This window comes from Heteronotia binoei, chromosome 5 (genome assembly GCF_032191835.1).
Source record: "Heteronotia binoei isolate CCM8104 ecotype False Entrance Well chromosome 5, APGP_CSIRO_Hbin_v1, whole genome shotgun sequence".
NCBI classification, from domain to species: Eukaryota; Metazoa; Chordata; class Lepidosauria; order Squamata; family Gekkonidae; genus Heteronotia; species Heteronotia binoei.
The window spans coordinates 22,104,047-22,123,563 of NC_083227.1; the positions used below are offsets into that span (position 1 = coordinate 22,104,047).

The 19,517-nt window shown below is 48.1% G+C and overlaps 1 protein-coding gene across 1 annotated transcript in view; it reads left to right on the top strand.

The window, feature by feature from the left end:
- Positions 1 to 19,517, top strand: part of LOC132571830 (paternally-expressed gene 3 protein-like) — a 52,307-nt gene that overhangs the window by 5,462 nt on the left and 27,328 nt on the right. The window contains exons 3-7 of the mRNA XM_060238623.1: positions 4,508 to 4,613; positions 7,605 to 7,687; positions 8,434 to 8,557; positions 12,265 to 13,276; positions 14,295 to 14,431. Of these exons, the coding sequence (XP_060094606.1) occupies positions 4,508 to 4,613; positions 7,605 to 7,687; positions 8,434 to 8,557; positions 12,265 to 13,276; positions 14,295 to 14,431 (1,462 nt within the window). The remainder of the gene's footprint in view (positions 1 to 4,507; positions 4,614 to 7,604; positions 7,688 to 8,433; positions 8,558 to 12,264; positions 13,277 to 14,294; positions 14,432 to 19,517) is intronic.

The window sequence follows — 19,517 nt, forward strand, 5'->3', positions numbered from 1 at the left end:
TCCCAGAGCGCCGCGCCCCACGCAAAGGACCTCTGTCTTCGTCGGGTTCAGCTTCAACCCACTCAGCCTAAGCCAAGTTGCCACGGCCTGCAGTGCCCGGTCTAAGTTCACTGGAACGCAGTCAGGCCGGCCATCCATTAGCAGATAGAGCTGGGTGTCATCCGCATATTGATGACAGCCCAGTCCAAAACTCCGGGCAATCTGGGCAAGGGGGCGCATGTAGATGTTAAATAACATCGGGGAGAGAACTGCTCCCTGAGGCACCCCACAATCTAGTGTGCGCCTCCGGGAAAGCTCACCCCCGATTGCCACCCTTTGTCCCCGACCTTTGAGGAAGGAGGAGAGCCATTGTAAGGCCAGCCCCCTAACCCCTATGTCGGCGAGGCGGCGGGTCAGTAGCCGGTGGTCGACCGTGTCGAACGCTGCCGACAGGTCTAACAGCATCAGCACCGCCACGCCTCCTCGATCCAGTTGCCGGTGGAGGTCATCTGCCAAGGCGACCAGCACTGTCTCCGTCCCGTGGCCCGGGCGAAAGCCGGACTGGCAAGGGTCTAGGACGGAAGCGTCATCCAGAAAACCCTGTAGTTGCAGCGCCACTGCCCTCTCAATAATTTTACCTAAAAACGGTAAATTAGAAACCGGTCGGTAATTTGCCAATTCGGCCGGATCTGCTGTGCATTTTTTCAAGAGGGGGCGGACCAAAGCCTCTTTCAGAGGTGATGGGAAACGCCCCTCCGAGAGGGATCTATTTATTATGTCCCGTAAAGGACATCTAAGCTCCCTCTGGCAAGCTTTAATCAACCAGGAGGGGCAAGGGTCCAAATCGCAAGTTGTTGGGCGCGCAACAGAGAGAATTCCATCGACTTCCTCCAGGCTGAGCGGGTCAAACCGACCCAACTCCAAACCCGAAGACAGGCGCGGAGCCTCAAGTTCCCGTACTGCATCCAATGTGATAGGCAGGTCTTGGCGGAGCGACGTGATTTTATCTGCAAAATATTTCGCAAAAGCCTCACAGCCAATCTCTAATTCCCTAACATTTGGTTTGCCTTGAGGCAATGTAGTAAGATCTCCAATTATTCTAAACAATTGTGCCGGGCGCGAATCTGCAGATGCAATCTTGGCTGCAAAGTAATCTTTCTTTGCAGCCTTGACTGCCATCTCATAAGACTTCATAAACGTTCTATAAGATGTTCTCGTCGCTTTGTCCCGAGTATGCCGCCACTGCCTCTCTAGTCGTCTGAGCCCCTGTTTCAGCCGGCGTAGCTCCAGGGTATACCATGGGGCCAGCCTCCTGCGAGGGCGCAGAGGACGTCGAGGTGCGATCTCGTCGATGGCCCTGGTCAGCCGGCCTTGCCAGGCCTCCACCAGGTCATCGAGGGAATCGCCAGGGGGCCAGGGATCCCCTAGTGCCATTTGGAACCGTTCCGGGTCCATCAGGCTCCGGGGGCGAGCCAAAATAGGCTCTCCGCCCATACAGGGTTGGGGTGGCATCTCCACACGGGCCTTGAGGGCTAGGTGATCCGACCATGGTACCGCTTCTACCGCGATATCGTTCACCGAAATCCCGGACGCAAAGATCAGGTCTAACATGTGCCCGGCCTGGTGCGTGGGTGTCGTAACAAATTGAGAGAGTCCCAGTGTCGCCATGGAAGACACTAGGTCCATCGCCTGAGTGGAGGCCGAGTCGTCGGCATGGACGTTGAAATCACCCAGGACCATAAGCCCTGGGTACTCCAACGCCCAGCCCGCCACAGCCTCCATCAGGGATGGTAAGGCGCTGGCCGGTGCGTTAGGCGGACGGTACACCAGCCAGATCGCCAACCCCTCTCCGACATCCCACGCTAAACCGGCACATTCAATACCCTCAATCTTTGGGCCCGGGAGAGCCCGGAAGGAGTAACCCTCCCGTATGAATAATGCCACCCCTCCCCCCCGCCCGCTATTCCGTGATTGGTGGAAGACCGAGTAACCTGGGGGGGTCATCTGGGAAAGAGCCACTGTCTCCCCATCTCGCACCCAGGTCTCGGTCACGCAAGCCAGGTCCACGTCCTGCTGGAGCAGGAACTCCCTGAGGGTCGCGGTCTTATTATTTACGGACCTGGCATTGCATAACACCAATGACGGAGACAGGCTATTCCTCTTGGCCCCACTACCTGTCACCGTTGGGATGGGAAGTAGACTGGAAGGGAGCCGAGCACCGTGTTGTCTCCGTCCCCTTCCCTTACACCTCTGTCTATTCCCACCGTCATACCTTCCCCTCCCCAAGAGCACTGGAATCCCTGAGCCGAGCATCCGTGCCTATGCCCGGGGTGATCTTACTAGTACTGAGCGGCTCCACCTCCCCCCGGATTCTCCCAACCTACAGTTGATTCGCACCCCACCAGCCACTCTGGTCTCCCAGTTACAGACCCACTACCTATTCCCCGATTTAATTAATTAATATAAAAGACCCTCCCACAATACTCCTTCAAATTGATTAGTGAAACCCAATAACTTCAGTTCCAGCGTCACTAACAAAATAATACCCTAAACAATCTTCCCAGTTAATGAGCTAGAATTTAACAATTTATACAGTCCAGAATAAATATATAAATAACTTCAATTTACTAATCAATCGACTAAAGAAATCCAATTAATTAATTAATACTAATACTTAATTAATACTTAATTAATACTTTGAGGTAGAGGCACCAAATTTTCAGTGCAGCATTTAGTGCCTCTCCCCAAAATACCCCCCAAGTTTCAAAACGATTGGACCAGGGGGTCTAATTCTGTGAGCCCCAAAAGAAGGTGCCCCTATCCTTCATTATTTCCTATGGAAGGAAGGCATTGAAAAGGTGTGCTGTCACTTTAAATGTGATGGCCAGAACTCCCTTTGGAGTTCAATTATGCTTGTCACAGCCTTGATCTTGGCTCCACCCCCAATGTCTCCTGGCTCCACCCCCAAAGTCCCCAGATATTTCTTAAATTGGTCTTGGCAACCCTAATGCTGAGGAAGGCAATAACTGACCAGCTCTGTATTTTGCCTTGAAAACCCCATGGGGGAGGTCACTATTGGTCAGCTGAGACTTGAAGGCACGTTAGTGCTGATTTTTACTTATTTTGTGTTTTGTTCTTATACTACTCTGCTTTTAACCTTGGTGACCTTGACTGGACTGAAATGCAGGATATAAATCTTGCTCTAGCTGCATTATGTAAATAGAATACCATTTCCTGCATTGTATAATATGTCATATGTAATATTTATGCCTTGTTTCACATTCCTGAAATCTTAGTCCTGCTGTGTTGCTTGTTATATATCTCTTCATCCTAGAACAAGAGTGTCAAACATATGGACCATGGGCCGGAACAGGACCGTTTGGGGCTGTTACCCGGCCCACAAGCAAACTGGTTATTGCACTTATTGCCACTGCCAGTTGACAGAGGCTGTGCGTTATGTTCCTGTATACCAGGTGTGGCCAAACTGTGGCCTTGGAGCCACATGTGGCTCTTTCACACACATTGTGTGGCCCTCAAAACCCCACCTCCCTAGCTTGGAGAAGGCATTTATCCCTTTAAGTTAAAGTTGCTTTTTGAGTTAGTTAAGTTAAAATTTAAGTTAAAGTTGCTTTATTTCTACCTCTCCCTCCCCGTGTTTTCCTTCCTTCCTTCCTTCCTTCCTTCCTTCCTTCCTTCCTTCCTTCCTTCCTTCCTTCCTTCCTTCCTTGCAGCTTTCAAACATCTGATGCTCATGTCTTTCGTTTCCTCAAATATCTAACATTTATTCTATGTGGCTCTTACATTAAGCACGTTTGGCCACCCCTGCTGTATACTGTCCCAGTGCTAATGTGTAAGTGGGAGGGTGGGCATCAAGAAGATCCTGTTAGAGTGATAATGTTTTAAGCATGTTTTTATTTTGCATTAAAAATAACATTGTTAATTGGGTTTGTCTATGTCAGGGGTGGCGAAACTAGCTTAACATAAGAGCCACATAGAATAAACATCAGATGCTTAAGAGCCAGAAGGAAGGAAGGAAGGAAATCAAATTGATGGGCAGAGGGAGGAGGAGGGAGAGATGAAAAGAAAGCGGCTTCAACTTCAAATGCATTCTCCAAGCCACTGGCTGGCTTGGCTTGGAGAAGTGATTTAAAGAGAGAAATGCCCTCTCCAAGCCATCTGACAGGGTGGTGGGGGCTTCAAGAGCCACACAATATATTTGAAAGAGCCATGTGGCTCCTGAGCCACAGTTTGCCCCCCCTCCCCCGGGTCTATGCCCTTTACAAAGTTTATATCTCCTGCACATGGCAGTACATTTATGAAACACATGATCCTGCCTGACAAAGCAGTATTTGCGTCAGCTTCAGCCCTCGTAACAAATGAGTTTGACATCTCTGATCGAATCTTCTCATCCTGTAGATTGTACTGGCTTTTATGGCGTGATCTGCCTTGTGCCTCAGTGAGAAAGGCAGGCAATAAATAACAGGTTACCATCTCTGTAACCTCTCTGTGGCCATCTCTTATGGCTCAGGTCTTGGTGCCATCAAAGGATGTGATCCCAAGTATGGTGGGCTCTGGGAAGAGGGACCTCTACGTGGACCCCAAGCCAGGGGGTGGAGCGGATGCTGGTCTGTCAGGTAAGTTTGATGCTGACGTCTGTGTGTCGGCCCCACCTCACCCCACCCCCAAAGTAAGGAAGGAGAAATAAATATAGCCGTGAGGTAAATTCCCCCCCCTCACATACACACACAAAAATGCACACATAGTATTGCGTGATATAGAACTGAACTACACACATAACATCCTCTCAGTACTCATATGCAGTAGTCCTGTTCACACGTTACCAGGGCTTTTTTTGTAGCATGAACTCTTTTGCATATTAGGCCACACACCTGATGTAGCCCATCCTTAAAGAGCTTGCAGGGCTCTTCTTACAAAGCCTACTGTAAGCTTCAGGAGCATTGGCTACATCAGGGGCTATGTGGCCTAACATGCAAAGGAATTCTTGCTACAAAAAAAAGCTCTGCATATTACAGTGAGCATGCAAACATCCAGTCTGTACACCTGTTCCTTGGAAGATAGATTCAGGTGGGTAGCCATGTTGGTCCAAAGCAACAGAACGAAGTTGGAGTACAGTGGCACTTTTAAGTTGGACAAAGTTTCATTTTGGGTATAAGCTTTCCTGTTCATGCACGCTTCTTCAGGGGATGATAAAGCGAGCTTATGCCCAGAATTAAAATTGTTGGTCTTAAAGGTACCACTGGACTCCAACTTAGTTCTACCCAGGGCTTTTTTTGTAGCAGAACCTCCTTTGCGTATTAGGCCAGGCACTCCCGATGTAGCCAATCCTCCTGGAGCTTACAGTAGGCCCTGTACGAAGAGCCCTGTAAACTCTTGGAGGATTGGCTACATCAGGGAGGTGTGGCCTAATATGCAAAGGAGCTCCTGCTAAAAAAAAAAGGTCTTGGTTTCTATCTATTCTCTTGGTGATTGAAAGCAGGGACTAGTACCTGGATGAATGTGGGTTTGTGTCACATAGTTGGCTGTGCTTTTGTTGAATGTAACATGAGAATTGCTCAATGCATGTATTTTAGAAATCACTTGTATATTGTACCCAGATCGTATATGCATTTGCTGTGACGTGTGAACACGGCTCGAGCACAGTGAGAATCTGAGATGAACAATCCAATCAGAAGTCATGGAGGCTTGCAGGACCATGCCATTTCAGACTGGTTGGGGGATCATTTCTTTGAATGCTCTCCCATGTACAATCTCCCTACATGTAGCGCATCAGGGTGCTCTCCTACAGTAACCTGGTTCTCATTGTGTTACACTAATTGTTTCTATGCAGGGCAGGGGTGGAATTCTAGCAGGAGCTCCTTTGCTTATTAGGCCACACACCCTGATGTAGCCAATCCTCCTGGAGCTTACAAAAAAGAGCCTTGTAAGCTCTTGGAGGTTTGGCTGCATCCAGGGTGTGTGGCTGCAAATATGCAAAGGAGCTCCTGCTAGAATTCCACCCCTGGTGCAAGGACTATACCAGGGGTCCCCAACACCATGCCTGTGGGCACCTTTCCTGCTGTTTGTCAAGGGTTTTTGTAAAGTAGGCCAAACCATTAAGGCTGAGGGGGAATTAAAGTAAAGGTCTCCAGATCCTAGTATGATACTCTTAACCAGTGTTCCCTCTAAGCTGAGTTAGCGTGAGCTAGCTCACAGATTTTTAGCCTCCAGCTCACACATTTTTGTCTTAGCTCAGGAAGGATGACCCCAGAGCACACTAATTTATGCAGTAGCTCTCAACTTTAACCAGGGCTTTTTCGGTAGAACAAGCCCAGCAGGAACTCATCTGCATATTAGGCCACACTCCCTAACATCACCATTGTTTTATATAGAGATTTTTTGCAGAAAAAAACCAGTAGTAACTCCTTTACATATTAGGCCACACCCTCTGACACCAAGCCAGCCGGAACTGCATTCCTGTGCGTTCCTGCTCAAAAAAAGCCCTGACTTTAACACCAGTAGCTCACAACTGTAATGCCAGTAACTCACAAAGTAGAATTTTTGCTCACAAACTCTGCAGCTTAGAGGGAACATTGCTGTCTTAACTGCTATGCCATGCTGGCTCATACGTGCTTCTGGAGTCTGTCCAGACCTTGGTTTCTTTTCTCGGCACACTTCTTTTTATCTGCAGGCAAGTCTACTTTCGCTCCTTCTCTTTCCCATCTTCTGGGCATGGGACAGAGGTCACGGGATGTATGGGGGGAGGAGGTATTTGTGAATACCCTGCATTATGCAGGGGGTTGGACTAGATCAGGGGTGTCAAACATGTGGCCGGGGGCTGAATCAGGCCTCTGGAGGGCTCCTATCAGGCCCCCAAGCAACTGGCTGTCATCTGCTTCCATCTCCCTCTCTCTTGCTTCCTTCTGCATCACAGCTTGCTTTGCCAAGCTTGCTCAATTGCACAGGAGCTACAGAGCAAAACCTCTGTTTTCTCCATTGGCTGAGGCTCCTTCCTTGGGGAGAGGAGGGAGGAGGAATAACTTGCTTTGCCAGGCTCTCTCAATAGCACAGCAGAGCAATTGAGCCAAGCCTCTCTTCCTTCTCTTGGCTGAGGCTTCTCCCCCTCCTGGTCCCCTGGGGAGGGAGGGAAAGAACCAGAGCTTCCTTTGCCCAGTTCCCTGGAGCCCATGGCAGAAATACAAAGAAAGCACCTTTAAGACCAACAAGTGCCAATATTTTAAGCATGTTTTAAGTTTTTTTAAAAAAATCTTTGTGTATGTCTGTGTACTTTAAGTTTATGTCTCTGCTCCCTAATCTTCAATAGGTACACACATGGCCCGGCCTGACAAGGTCTCATTTATGTCAGATTTGGCCCTCGTAACAAATGAGTTTGACACCCCTGGACTAGATGCTGATCTCACTTTCTGTTCTCCTCGCTCATAGCCCCCTTCTTCTCGCATGCTTGCAGTGTTGCCTGTGTACATTTTGGAATGGAAGTGGGGGGGAAATTCATTGATTAATGACCACATCAGTTCCTTTGGTGTGAGGTTAGCTGCTCACGCAGCAGAGAGGCTGCTGGTCGCTAAACCCTTCCTCCGTACTCTCTCTTATTGCCTTACCTTTCACAGATGGTGGTACGACGGCCTCCGGTCACGCCACATCACTGCTTCCTCTGGAGGGTTGGGAACCCACTGAAACAGGGCCAACTGAGGTATGTGCATTTTTTTTTTAATTTAGTGAACTCTGTTCTAGATATGAACATATATATGAAGCTGCCTTCTACTGAATCAGACTCTTGGTCCGTCAAAGACAGTATTGTCTACTCAGACTGGCAGCGGCTCTGTACTAGGCCCTGTACTAAGAGCCTTATAAGCTCTTGGACGATTGGCTACATCGGGGAGATGTGGCCTAATATGCAAAGGAGCTCCTGCTACAAAAAAAGCCCTGCCCCACGAGATAGCGATACCGTTCAGAACATAGATGCCATCTTTTTCTAGAATCTAATGTTTTATTGTCCACTGTTCTGGTTTTAATTCTTCCTTTTGTTGGTATTTATATCACTGTAAACTGCCCTGAGCCCAGTTTCTGGGAAGAGTGGTCAAAAATCCAGTAAATAATAAAATAATGATAAGAAATCCTTGAATCCTTCTGTTACACTATGGGGATGGACCATTTTGGATATCAGCTTTCAAAGCACAGGTCTCGGAGTCCACAGTTCTTCCCTTCTCCATTTTTTTCTTGCAACAACTCTTCCCAGGTATCCTCCTCAAATCTCCAGGAATCTCCTCACTCAAAGTTGGCAACCCTAGCTGGAGGTGCTGGGGACCCAACGTGGGATTTTCTGCAAATGGAGCAGGAGATAACGCTCCCACAATATTGAGCCTGCTGTCTCAGGTACTATTTCGGACCAATGTTCTGCAAATGGCCCCATTTCCAGAGTATTTCTTCTCATTCCAGGGATCGGTGGACTTTGAACTCGCCGTCCACTTCACTGAGGGTGAATGGGCCCCGCTGGATCCGGGCCAGAGAGCTGTGTACAGAGAAGTGTTACAAGACAATTACGGGCATGCAACCTCACTGGGTGAGCAAGGATTCTTTCAGTACATCTTCATGATTACCAGGAAGGAAAAGAGAACGACTCTAATCTGGGGAACCAGGTTTGATTCCCCACTCCTCTCTGTGAAACCTGCTGGGTGATCTTGGGTCAGTCACAGTTCTCTCAGAGCTCTCAGCCCCACCTACCTCAGATGTCTATTGTGGGGAGAGGAAAGGATGGTGATTGTAAGCTGCTCACTACTCATTTGGGTAGCGAAGGGTGGAGTATAAATCCAGTTCTCTTCCTCCTCCTCCATGCTGATTTCTCCATACGTACTACTCCTTTGCATATTGCACCTAATAAAGTCACGCTTGCTATTGTAATTCAGTATCTGAAATCATTCAGTATCTGATATCATTCCTCTCCCCAAGATAAAATGACAGATGGACTCACATTCCAGCTTAGGATTGCCAAGTCCCTCGCTGCTGTGGTGGGGGACTTGTTCTTCATGCCCACTTTGCACACGTGGCACGATGACATCACCCAGAAGTGATGTCATCGCATGGGGACGCTCTAGAACTTGCACTAAAAACTCTTATGGTGTCATAGAGTTTCACTGCGGTTTCTAGAGCATCACGCCGGAAACACTCTAGGACTCGCGGTAAAACTCTGTGGTACCATAGAGTTTTTAGTGCAAGTCCTGACCTAGAGCATCCCCGTGCGACGTCCCAGGCGCGATGACGTCACTTCCGGGTGCCGTCATCATGCCAGAGATGATGCGCACCAACAAGGCTCTTCGAGGGAAGGGATCCCCCTGGTGCTCCGCTCTCCCACCCCCTGTGCGAGATTGACAGCCCTATTCTAGCTGTAGCTGAAGAACTGAGCAGTGACTCACAAAAGCTCATCCCCTGCAACAAATTTTGTTAATCTTTAAGGTGCGACTGAATAGCTGCATATCAAGAGTTACACAAGACAGAAAAAAGGGAATTATAACAGAGCCAAGCCTCTGGTTGATTGGGAATTATCCACTTGAGAGTGGCCACGAGGAGAGGCAGGGGTTTAAGGAAGGGGAAAAGAGACGTTTTAAGAAAACAGGAGTGAATAGGTAAGGAGTTTCCCTATCCTTGGTCTGCTGAGCTGGGTACAGCAAGTTGTCTTTTCAGGTGATCCAGAAATGTATTGTTGGGAACTCGGGGCAGAGCTTCCCAAGGTGCCAAGGAAATAGTAAGAAGGTTTGCAGGTTCCAGAAGAGAAGGTTGGAAGGGGCATGACAGGTAGTGGAGACAGAAACTTTATAAAAGACACAGACAAACACATTTAAAAAAAAAAAAATTAAAAACATGCTTAAAGTCTTAGGAGTCTTGCAATATTGTGGCTGGTATCAAAGCAAACTCTCCCTCCCCCCACTTCCTCCCCAAGAGAGGAGCCTCAGCCAATGGGGAAAATAGAGGCTTTGCTCTGCAGCTTCTGTGCAACTGAGAAATCCTGGCAAAGCAAGCCGTGACACAGAAAGAAGCAAGAGAGAGGGAGAAGGAAGCAGATTTGCTTGTGGGCCTGATAGGAGCCTGATCTGGCCCCTGGGCCAAATGTTTCAACATGAGAAGCCATGTTGGATCAGGCCAATGGCCCATTCAGTCCAACAATCTGTGTCACACAGTGGCCAGAAAACCCAGGTGCCATCAAGAGGTCTATCAGTGGGGCCAGGATACTAGAAGCCCTCCCACTGTGCCCCACCCCCCAAACAGCAAGAATACAGAGCATCACTGCCCCAGACAGAGAGTTCCAACAATCCGCTGTGGCTAATAGCCACTGATGGACTGTGCTCTATCTGTTTATCCAATCCCCTCTTGAAGCTGTCTATGCCCTTAGCCGCCGCCACCTCCTGTGGCAGGGAATTCCACGTGTTAATCACCGGGTGAAGAAGTACTTCCTTTTATCCAGTCTAACCTGACTGCTCAGCAATTTCATTGAGTGCCCACAAGTTCTTGTATTGTGAGAAAGGGAGAAAAGTACTTCTTTCTGTGCCTTCTCTACCCCATGCATAATCTTGTAAACCTCTTATCATGTCACCCCTCACCACGTTTCTCCGAGCTAAAGAACCCCAAGAGAATCTGTGGGTTTCCTGACTTTGTGTTAGGGAGAGGAGGTTCCCAGAAAGGTAAGAAAAGGTGATCACGCAAGGCTCTTTTTCATTGCAGGAACTCCTTTGCCTATTAGGCCACACCCCCCCCCCCCGATGTAGCCAATCCTCTTGGAGCTTACAGGGCCTACTGTAAGCTCCAGGAGGATTGGCTACATCAGGGGTGTGTGGCCTAATAGGCAAAGGAGTTCCTGCTACAAAAAAAAGCCCTGGGTGATTGTATCCAAGGCCAGTGTGGCTGGCAGGGTAGAGGCTTCACCGATGTCTGTGGCAGGTTGGGAGGGGATGTTTAAGCAAAGTCAGTGAGAGCAGTCAAGCTAACCTGGCTGCTTGATAGTAATTTGATTTTGTACTCAGGAAGACTGGTGCTTGCTGATAAAATTCCACGGATTGATTTAGGCGGCTGCAAGCCCCTGTGGCAATGGGTGGCCATGTAGATGTCCCATCAGTCCCTCACCAAAAGCTTTGGCCACCCATTAGCATTGCCCTTAAAGAATAAGATTTATTTTTATATGAAATTTTAGAAAAACTCACTGTAATAACTCCATAGCACCCAGAACCAAAACCAAGCAGAACTTTATTAAACACAGGGAAGGCCTGGTTTGGGCCCCATCTGGAAGCCCCGAGTCCAGATCCCCACTGTGTCATGAAGGTTTGCTGGGTGACCTTGGGTCAGTCATGGCATCTCAGCCTAATCTAACCTCACAGGGCTGTTACGAGGATCAAAGGGAGGAGGGGAAAACTTCACTCTGAGCTTTTTGGAGGAAGGTTCCACCTTCTGTCTTTTAGGGTAGAGGTGGCCAAACTTACTTAATGTAAAAGCCACATTAAATAAATATGAGATGTCTGAGCGCTGCAAGACATGAACGTCAGATGTTTGAGAACCACAAGATAGATGGGTGGGAGGGAGGGAGGGAAGGAAGGAAAATAGATGGGGGAGGGAAGAGGGAGGGAGAGCTGGAAAGAAAGCAACAACTTTAAATGCATTCTTTGGTTGACTTGGCTTGGAGAAGTGATTTAAAGAGGCAAGCCAGCCAAGGGGGTGGTGGGGGCTTCAAAAGCCACACAATTTTTGCTCACAAAACCCAAACCACAGTTTGCCCCCCCCGCATCTTAAGGTGAAGTTAGTGAATTTGATTTGATTTTTAACTTCTCTTTTCTCTGTTATTGCCCCTCTCCCTAGGGGAAGGGGTTGGTATGGGTGCCAGATCCAGGTTGCGAAACTCCTGGAGATTTGGGGGTGGAGCCTGGGGAGGACAGTGCCAAGGAGCCCACCCTCCAAAGCATCCATCTTCTCCAGAGGAACTAATCTCTGTAGTCTGGAGATGAGCTGTTATTCCACCTGGAGACTGGCATCCTCTACCTCCAGCATGCCTTCTGTGGAGTTTTGTGAGCAAAAATTCTACTTCGTTAGCTCCTGCCATTACAGTTGTGAGCTAACTGCATAAGTTAGTGTGCTCTGGGGGTCATCCTTCCTGAGCGAAAACAAAGATGTGTGAGCTGAATGCTAAAAAGCTGTGAGCTAGCTCATGCCAACTCAGCTTTGAGGGAACACGGCCTACCTCTACCCCTTCCTCCCAATTTGATCTGGATGCCATCCCTGTTCCCACAGATAACAGGACCCCGACTGAGATCAAAGTGGAGAATTTTCAGTGGGACGGTCCTGAGGCGGCTGGATCACAGGAGGTCTTCCCAGAGAGATCCCCCGGATCCATGAAACCCGAGACCCACAAAGAAAGAGGTGATTTGGAGAGGCGTCAAGGCAGGAGGGCCATACAGAGATGGCGCGGATCAGCTCAGTTCGTGGAAGGTCTGCGATCCTTTAACAAACGGGCGTCTCAGGAGGCCGAGAGAAAACACCTGTGCCCCGAATGTGGGAAAAGATTTCATTACCGGTCCCAACTAGCAAAACATCAGATGATCCATACAGGTTTAAAGCCTTACAAGTGCATTGTCTGTGGGAAAAACTTTCAACGGAAAGATAACCTCCTCGCGCATCAGAAAATCCACACGGGGAACAAGCCGTACAGCTGCTCCGAGTGCAAGAAAAGCTTCTACGACAGAGGCAAGCTACTTCGGCACCAGAAGGTCCACACAGGAGAGAAACCTTTTGACTGCCCTGGGTGCGAGAAAAGCTTCCCACGGAAAGGGAACCTCCTCGCGCATCAGACGATCCATACGGGCGAGAGGCCATATGAGTGCCTCGAGTGCGGGAGGTGCTTCTGTGAGAGGGTCCGGCTGAGCAGACATCAAAGGATCCACACCGGTGAAAAACCTTACGACTGTCCTTGGTGCGGGAAGAGGTTCCGAAGGAAAGGAAATCTGGCCGCGCACCAGAAAATCCACACCGGTGAGAGGCCGTACTCCTGTTCCGAGTGCGAGAAAAGCTTCAGCGAGAAAGCCAAACTGATTCGTCACCAGAGGGTTCACACAGGAGAGAAACCGTACTCTTGCCCGATGTGTGGGAAATGCTTCAATCAGAGAGAGACCCTGATGAGGCACTGGCGAGTCCATACAGGGGAGAAGCCGTATGAATGTCTAGAATGCGGGGAAAGCTTTGGTCAGAAAGAGACTCTCCTTAGACATCAGAGAATTCACACGGGAGAAAATATTATTAGTGTTCTGTGAGGAACGGAGGGGGGGACATCCTCACCACAAATATAAGGCATTGTCGAAAATGTATGACCATTTGGTGGAGAGGGAGGGGGGAAATTCACATGACGACTTGGAGTCATTTGTGTAGAATTCTGCACTTCTAACGAATTCAGATTGCTGATTTCTTTTAATACGTAAAACACTTTTGTACACTTAGAAGACTAGCTCCTCAGGGAGAAAGCATAGACATAAAGAACTAACTCACTGAGGAAAAGGGATTTAAGAGAGTAGACGCAAGCAAGTCTATTCAGTAGTAAGCCCCATTTTATTCAAGGGGTTTTTTTTTCTGATTAAAAAGCCTCATGAATAATATGCGATTTAATATTGAATGTTAGACAGAGGTCTAAGAGTAGTTTAATATAATCCCTTTCTGGATGTGCCAGATTTGTTTTTTGTTTTTTTTAATCTCATACACTAGTTTTAAAACAAATCCAGTGTATCAGCAAATGCGATATATGTCAAGTCCTTAGGGAGATGTTTTATGTTTAATAAAGCTCATTGAGAGGAAAGATTTAATGTAAGGAACTAGCGCAGGAGAACTCAGAAAGAGAGGCTGAGGTTTATATCCTGCCCTGAGCCTGTTTGCAGGGAGGGTGGGATACAAATAGACATAAGTAAATAAATATCAAATTCTCCTTTTTTATTCATCAGTCTTCTACATGTACAGAATGTTTCCTATATTGGAGGGGCATGTTTAAAAAGAAATGCTCCCTCACACCTGAAGCGGTATGACTCTGAATTTCCCCCCCCAGCATGTTTCTGAGGACAACTTTGTATTCTCAGCTGTGTCGGCTATTATTTTGGATGGCCCTTAAAGAAAAAACAATTTACATGTGAAAGGGAGGGGGGGCGAGCTTTGCCCCTGCTGCAGGAGTAGGATATAGAAGCAAGGCCAGTGGATCTCTTACTTTCAGTGTTGCGGGATGTCTTTTCTTTCCTAGCTGCTCCCCAAAAATGTATTTTTGGAGTTGGTTGTTTTCCACTTAGGAAGAGAGGGGAGAAGATTCACATGGAAAGGGAGCTGATTGTGTGGCTCATACACAGGTTGTATGGGATGGAGCACTATGCCAATACAGTCTGCCATTCGAATGGCAATGACAGGGCAAAGTTCTGCTACTCTGAAAGTAGAACCAGGACAATGCAGAACTGATAAAACGTTAACCATTCCCGACTAAAATTAGTGCAGGCGGAAGATCCTTTTGAGTTGTGTTTGAGAGACACAACTGCTATTTTGCTACAAAAAATATTTGCGGCGAGGGGCAGAATAAGTGAGCATTGGCTGTATTGACAATCGTTTCTCTGTCCTGGAAAGCAAGCTCTCCAAATCTGTCTATTCCTGTGGTAATCAATAAAATAGCAGACTCTGAGAGCTGAATTCCTTTAGTCGTAATACGGCACGGATGGGACAGATTCGAGTTTTGAGCTTCCGGAGGTCTCTGAGTTCCCAGGTGAGTTTCACTTTCCTTGGGTGTGGTTTGTTGACAACTCCATTGACTTAAGTCACGGCTACTACTTTGAAGGCTGCCAAGAGAGGCTTAGACGGTTCCTCCTTCAGCAGTGCAGGTGCACTGCAGAACTCAGCAGCAACAGCAAAACACACTGTGTGAAAAGGAAGAGAGCTGCTAGATCTCTACCTGCAGGGAGGTGGACATTTCTAGATCTGTACATGCCTTTCAGCTGGCTATAGCTAGCCTTCATCACTATGCAAAACTGCCAGGTTTTCAACCAAAAGGGGGTGGGTGGGTGGGAAATCAGCAACTTACTGCTAACCCACAGAAATTCTGTAACTCACTCACTGTCCTGTCAAACTTGGCAGCAGTTGCATTCAGACATAATGATGCTGTTAAGTGGAAAAGGCTCATTTATGGAGTACACAGGGTGAGTGTGGATGCCCGTTAAGCACACCTAGGCTATTGCCCAGGGCACCAGAGATTGCTAGAATGACATGCCATTACTTCTGGCCAGGGCTTTTTTTGTAGCAGGAACTACTTTGCATATTGGGCAACACACCCCTGATGTAGCCCCAAGAGCATATAGAGCTCTTACGGCAGGGCCTACTGTAAGCTCTTGGAGGATTGGCTACATCAGGGGTGTGTGGCCCAATATGCAAAGGAGTTCCTGCTACCAAAAAAGCCCTGCTTCTGGTTATATAGCTGGAAGTGAGAGCCACTTTGGTGTAGTGGTTAAGTGTGCAGACTCTTATCTGGGAGAACTGGGTTTGATTCCCCACTCCTCCACTTACACCTGCTAGCTTGGGTCAGCCATAGCTCTGGCAGAGGTTGTCCTTGAAAGGGCAGCTGCCGTGAGAGTCATCTCAGCCCCACCTACCTCACAGGGTGTCTGTTGTGGGGGAGGAAGATAAAGGAGATTGTGAGCCACTCTGAGATTCAGAGTGGAGGCTGAGGCATAAATCCAATATCTTCTTCCTCCTCAAGGTGCAGGGTACATGGTTCTCTCTGCTTCATCCAACTAGGGTCGCCAGGTCCCTCCTTCACCAACTGGGCAGGCCTGTAGCCAGAAAATGTTAGGTGGAAGAGGCAGGGGATAAAATTTTAGGTGGGGGGTTCACAGGGCCCAAAATGACACGACGCATCACAGAGCCTGAAGTGCATCCAGACAGGGAAAGGAGGAATCTGAGGCAGGCAGGCCAGGGAGAGAGGCCTGTCCCATGACGACTCTCGGAATGCAAATGGGAAGGATAGGGTTGCCAATCCCCAGGTGGGGGCAGGGGATCCCCCGGTTTGGAGGCCCTCCCCACGCTTCAGGGTCGTCAGAAAGCAAGGGGAGGGGAGGGAAATGTCTGCTGGGAACTCTGTTATTCCCTATGGAGATTTATTCTCATAAAAAATCATGGAGAATTGATCTGAGGGTATCTGGGGCTCCGGGGGGGCTGCTTTTTGAGGTAGAAGCACCAAATTTTCAGTATAGCATCTAGTGCCTCTCCCCAAAATATCCCCCGAGTTTTAAAATGATTGGACCAGGGAGTCCAATTCTATGAGCCCCAAAAGAAGGTGCCCCTATCCTTCATGATTTCCTATGGAAGGAAGGAATTGAAAAGGTGTGCCGTCCCTTTCAATGTGATGGCTAGAACTCCCTTTGGAATTCAATTATGCTTGTCACAGCCTTGATCTTAGCTCCACCCCTAATATCTTCTGGCTCCACCCCTAAAGTCCCCAGATATTTCTTAAATTGGACTTGGCAACCCTAGGGAAGGGGGTGGTTATGATTCCACAAACTAAGCCTAACACACACACAGCTTTCCCCACACACGCATCATGTGTTCAGAGTGGCGGTGAGCAAAGGGGGAAGATTGGAGGCCCTCCAATGGAGGGGCCATACAGATGGAAGGGGGGGGGGTTGAATGGAGTGGTGTGGCTCCACTGTAGGACCTGGGGACCCCCTGGAATTACAGCTTATCTTCAGCCTGCATATAAAGACAGGGATTTTTTTTTTAGAAAAAGCCCAGCAGGAACTAATCTGCATATTAAGCCACACCCCCTGACACCATTGTTTCACACAAAAGTCTAAAAAGCCCTGCAGGAACTAATTTGCATACTAGGCTATCCCACCCCTGACACCAAGCCAGCCAGAATTGAGTTCCTGCTCAAGAAAAAGCCCTGCATAAAGAGCTGCCTTATACTGAACGAAGTCTGAGTCCTTTAAGACCATCAAGTTTAATGTTTGTGTGTATGCGCATTTCTATTAGCCACAGCTCATCGTTGGAACTCGCTCGTCTGGGGTAGTGACGGTCTGTATTCTGGTGCTTGGGAGGGGGCACAGTGGAAGGCCTTCTAGCCCCACTGGTGGACCTCTTGATGGTACTTGGGTTTTTTGGCCACTGTGTGACACAGAGTGTTGGACTGGATGGGCCACTGGCCTGATCCAACATGGCTTCTCTTAGGTTCTTCAGAGCTTATACCCAGAACTTTGTTTGTCAACTAGAAGGTACCTGTGGACTCAGAACGTTGTTATATTGCTCCAGACTGGCCCGGCAACCCACCTGAATCTGCCTTATAAGGAATCAGACCATTCATCACTTCTAGACAAGAGAGCTCAGGAATGCAGCTTTGAATTATTTGCACAGGTATTTTGGACCTGCATTCAATAGCTGTTAAAATTCTGCCTGCCATGGATTGGTAAAATGATTTCTTTTATTTTAAGGAAAGGGAAGAGAGGGGAAATGTTCCCTCTAAGCCATGGAGTCTTGTGAGCAAAAATTCTACTTTGTGAGCTACTGGCATTAAAGTGGTGAGCTGCTGCGTAAATTATTAAAACAAAGTAGGAGTCAAGAGTACCTTTAAGACCAACGAAGTTTTATTCAGAATAGATCCAAGAGGGCAGCCGTGTTGGTCTGAAGCAGTTGAACAAAGCAGGAGTCAAGCTGCACCTTTAAGACCAACCAAGTTTTATTGAGGACGTAAGCTTTCGGGTGCTCTCTAGGCACACTTCATCAGACGAAGGGATCAGGTATTGTGGGCTGAAATACATGCAGTTTGTTGTTTAAGAGTGCAAACTGGCTGTGATCACATCACATGATGAAACAGTGTGGCTTGGCCATTTGGTCTGGATAGCCATAAAAGGTAATAAAGTGCCCTGCCAATTGGTGTTTTTGCAAATCACAGAAGGACATGTATTTCCTAGTTGTAGGCTACCTAATTATTCAGAATGTAAGCTTTTGTGTGTGCATGCACACGTCTTCAGACGAGGAATCGGGTACAGTGAACAAAGCTACATATAGCTGGTAGGCAGTGGTTCAGAATGCAACATGGTACAAATTTAAGATCCAATGACAGAATAGTAACATTAACAAACTGAGCAAACCTTTGATCTGGGCAGCATGAGCATGAGAAACCAATATAACCTGTCAAAATGTGAGAATGTCTGCTAATCACTCTATTGTTATAGGAAAAGGAAAGGTCCCCTGTGCAAGCACCAGGCATTTCCGACTCTGGGGTGACGTTTTCACGGGGTGGTTTGCCATTGCCTTCCCCAGTCTTTGACACTTTCCCCCCATCAAGCTGGGTACTCATTTTACCGACCTCGGAAGGATGGAAGGCTGAGTCAACCTTGGGCCAGCTACCTGAATCCAGCTTCTGCCGGAATTGAACTAAGGTCGTGAGCAGAGTTCAGAACACAGTTCTGCAGTACTGCTGCTTTACCACTCTGCACCATGGGGCCGTTATAAGCCTGGGCCAAAATGAGGGCCTTTCTTTCTCTCAGAAGTTTTCCCCATCCAACTAATTTACCTTTTAACATGTAACCCACATTCTGAATAAAACTTCGTTGGTCTTACAGGTGCAACTTTACTCCTTTGTTCTACTGCTTTAGAGCAACACGGCTGCCCACTTGGACCTATTCTGCATAAATTACTGCGCTCTGAGGCTATTTTTCCTGAGCGAAGACAAAAATCTGTGAGCTGGCTCACACTCAGCTTAGAGGGAACACTGGAGGCGACTTGCTTTGTTCAACTGGCCTCGGGAGCTGGCAAAGATGGGTTACTACTCCACCCTTTCTGGCCACCAGATGGCTCTGGGCATTTATAGAGGGGGAAAGAGAAGTGAAGACTCGCATTTTCTTGCTCCAACCACGCTTTTCCCAACACCAGATTCTCTATCCGGGCACTGCCCATGTGAGGCCTTTCCCCCTCCAAAAATATTACTGAACCCCGGGAGTGTGTGATGGATTTAGGAAAGGCCCCTTTCTCTTGCCAAGGGAGCGGGGGGGGGGGAGAGAGAAAACCAAAAGAAAGCGTGTTTACACTGCACAATCATCGTAAACCGGTGTCAAACCAGCTTCCCACACTCCAGAGTCGAAGTCCCAGCAGAGGAGACGACTCTGAATCTGCAGACAGAAAAAAATCCCCTACTCGCCCGCTAGAGGCCCCTCTTGTCCGCCTGCCTCGCAGAACTACAATTCCCAGAATTCCTCGGGAAGGGAAGCCAGTGGGCGTCTAACCGGTTTAAGTTTGCAATTTAGACATTCCTCCTAAACGTTAGAGGCTGGACTCGAGAGCTGACCTGCAAGGTTGCATTTATTTATGCTTAATTTTTTTAAAAAAAAGAGCGAGGAGCCAGCACCCGACCTTGCGCCTGTTTGGAAACCGTATCCGGAGGTGGGAGAAAATGTACTTTGCACATGATCAGAGGAAATATATTGTGCCACCTCACGGAAGCTCCCTCTTCTCTTAGATGGGGCGGGGGGAGGAGTCGC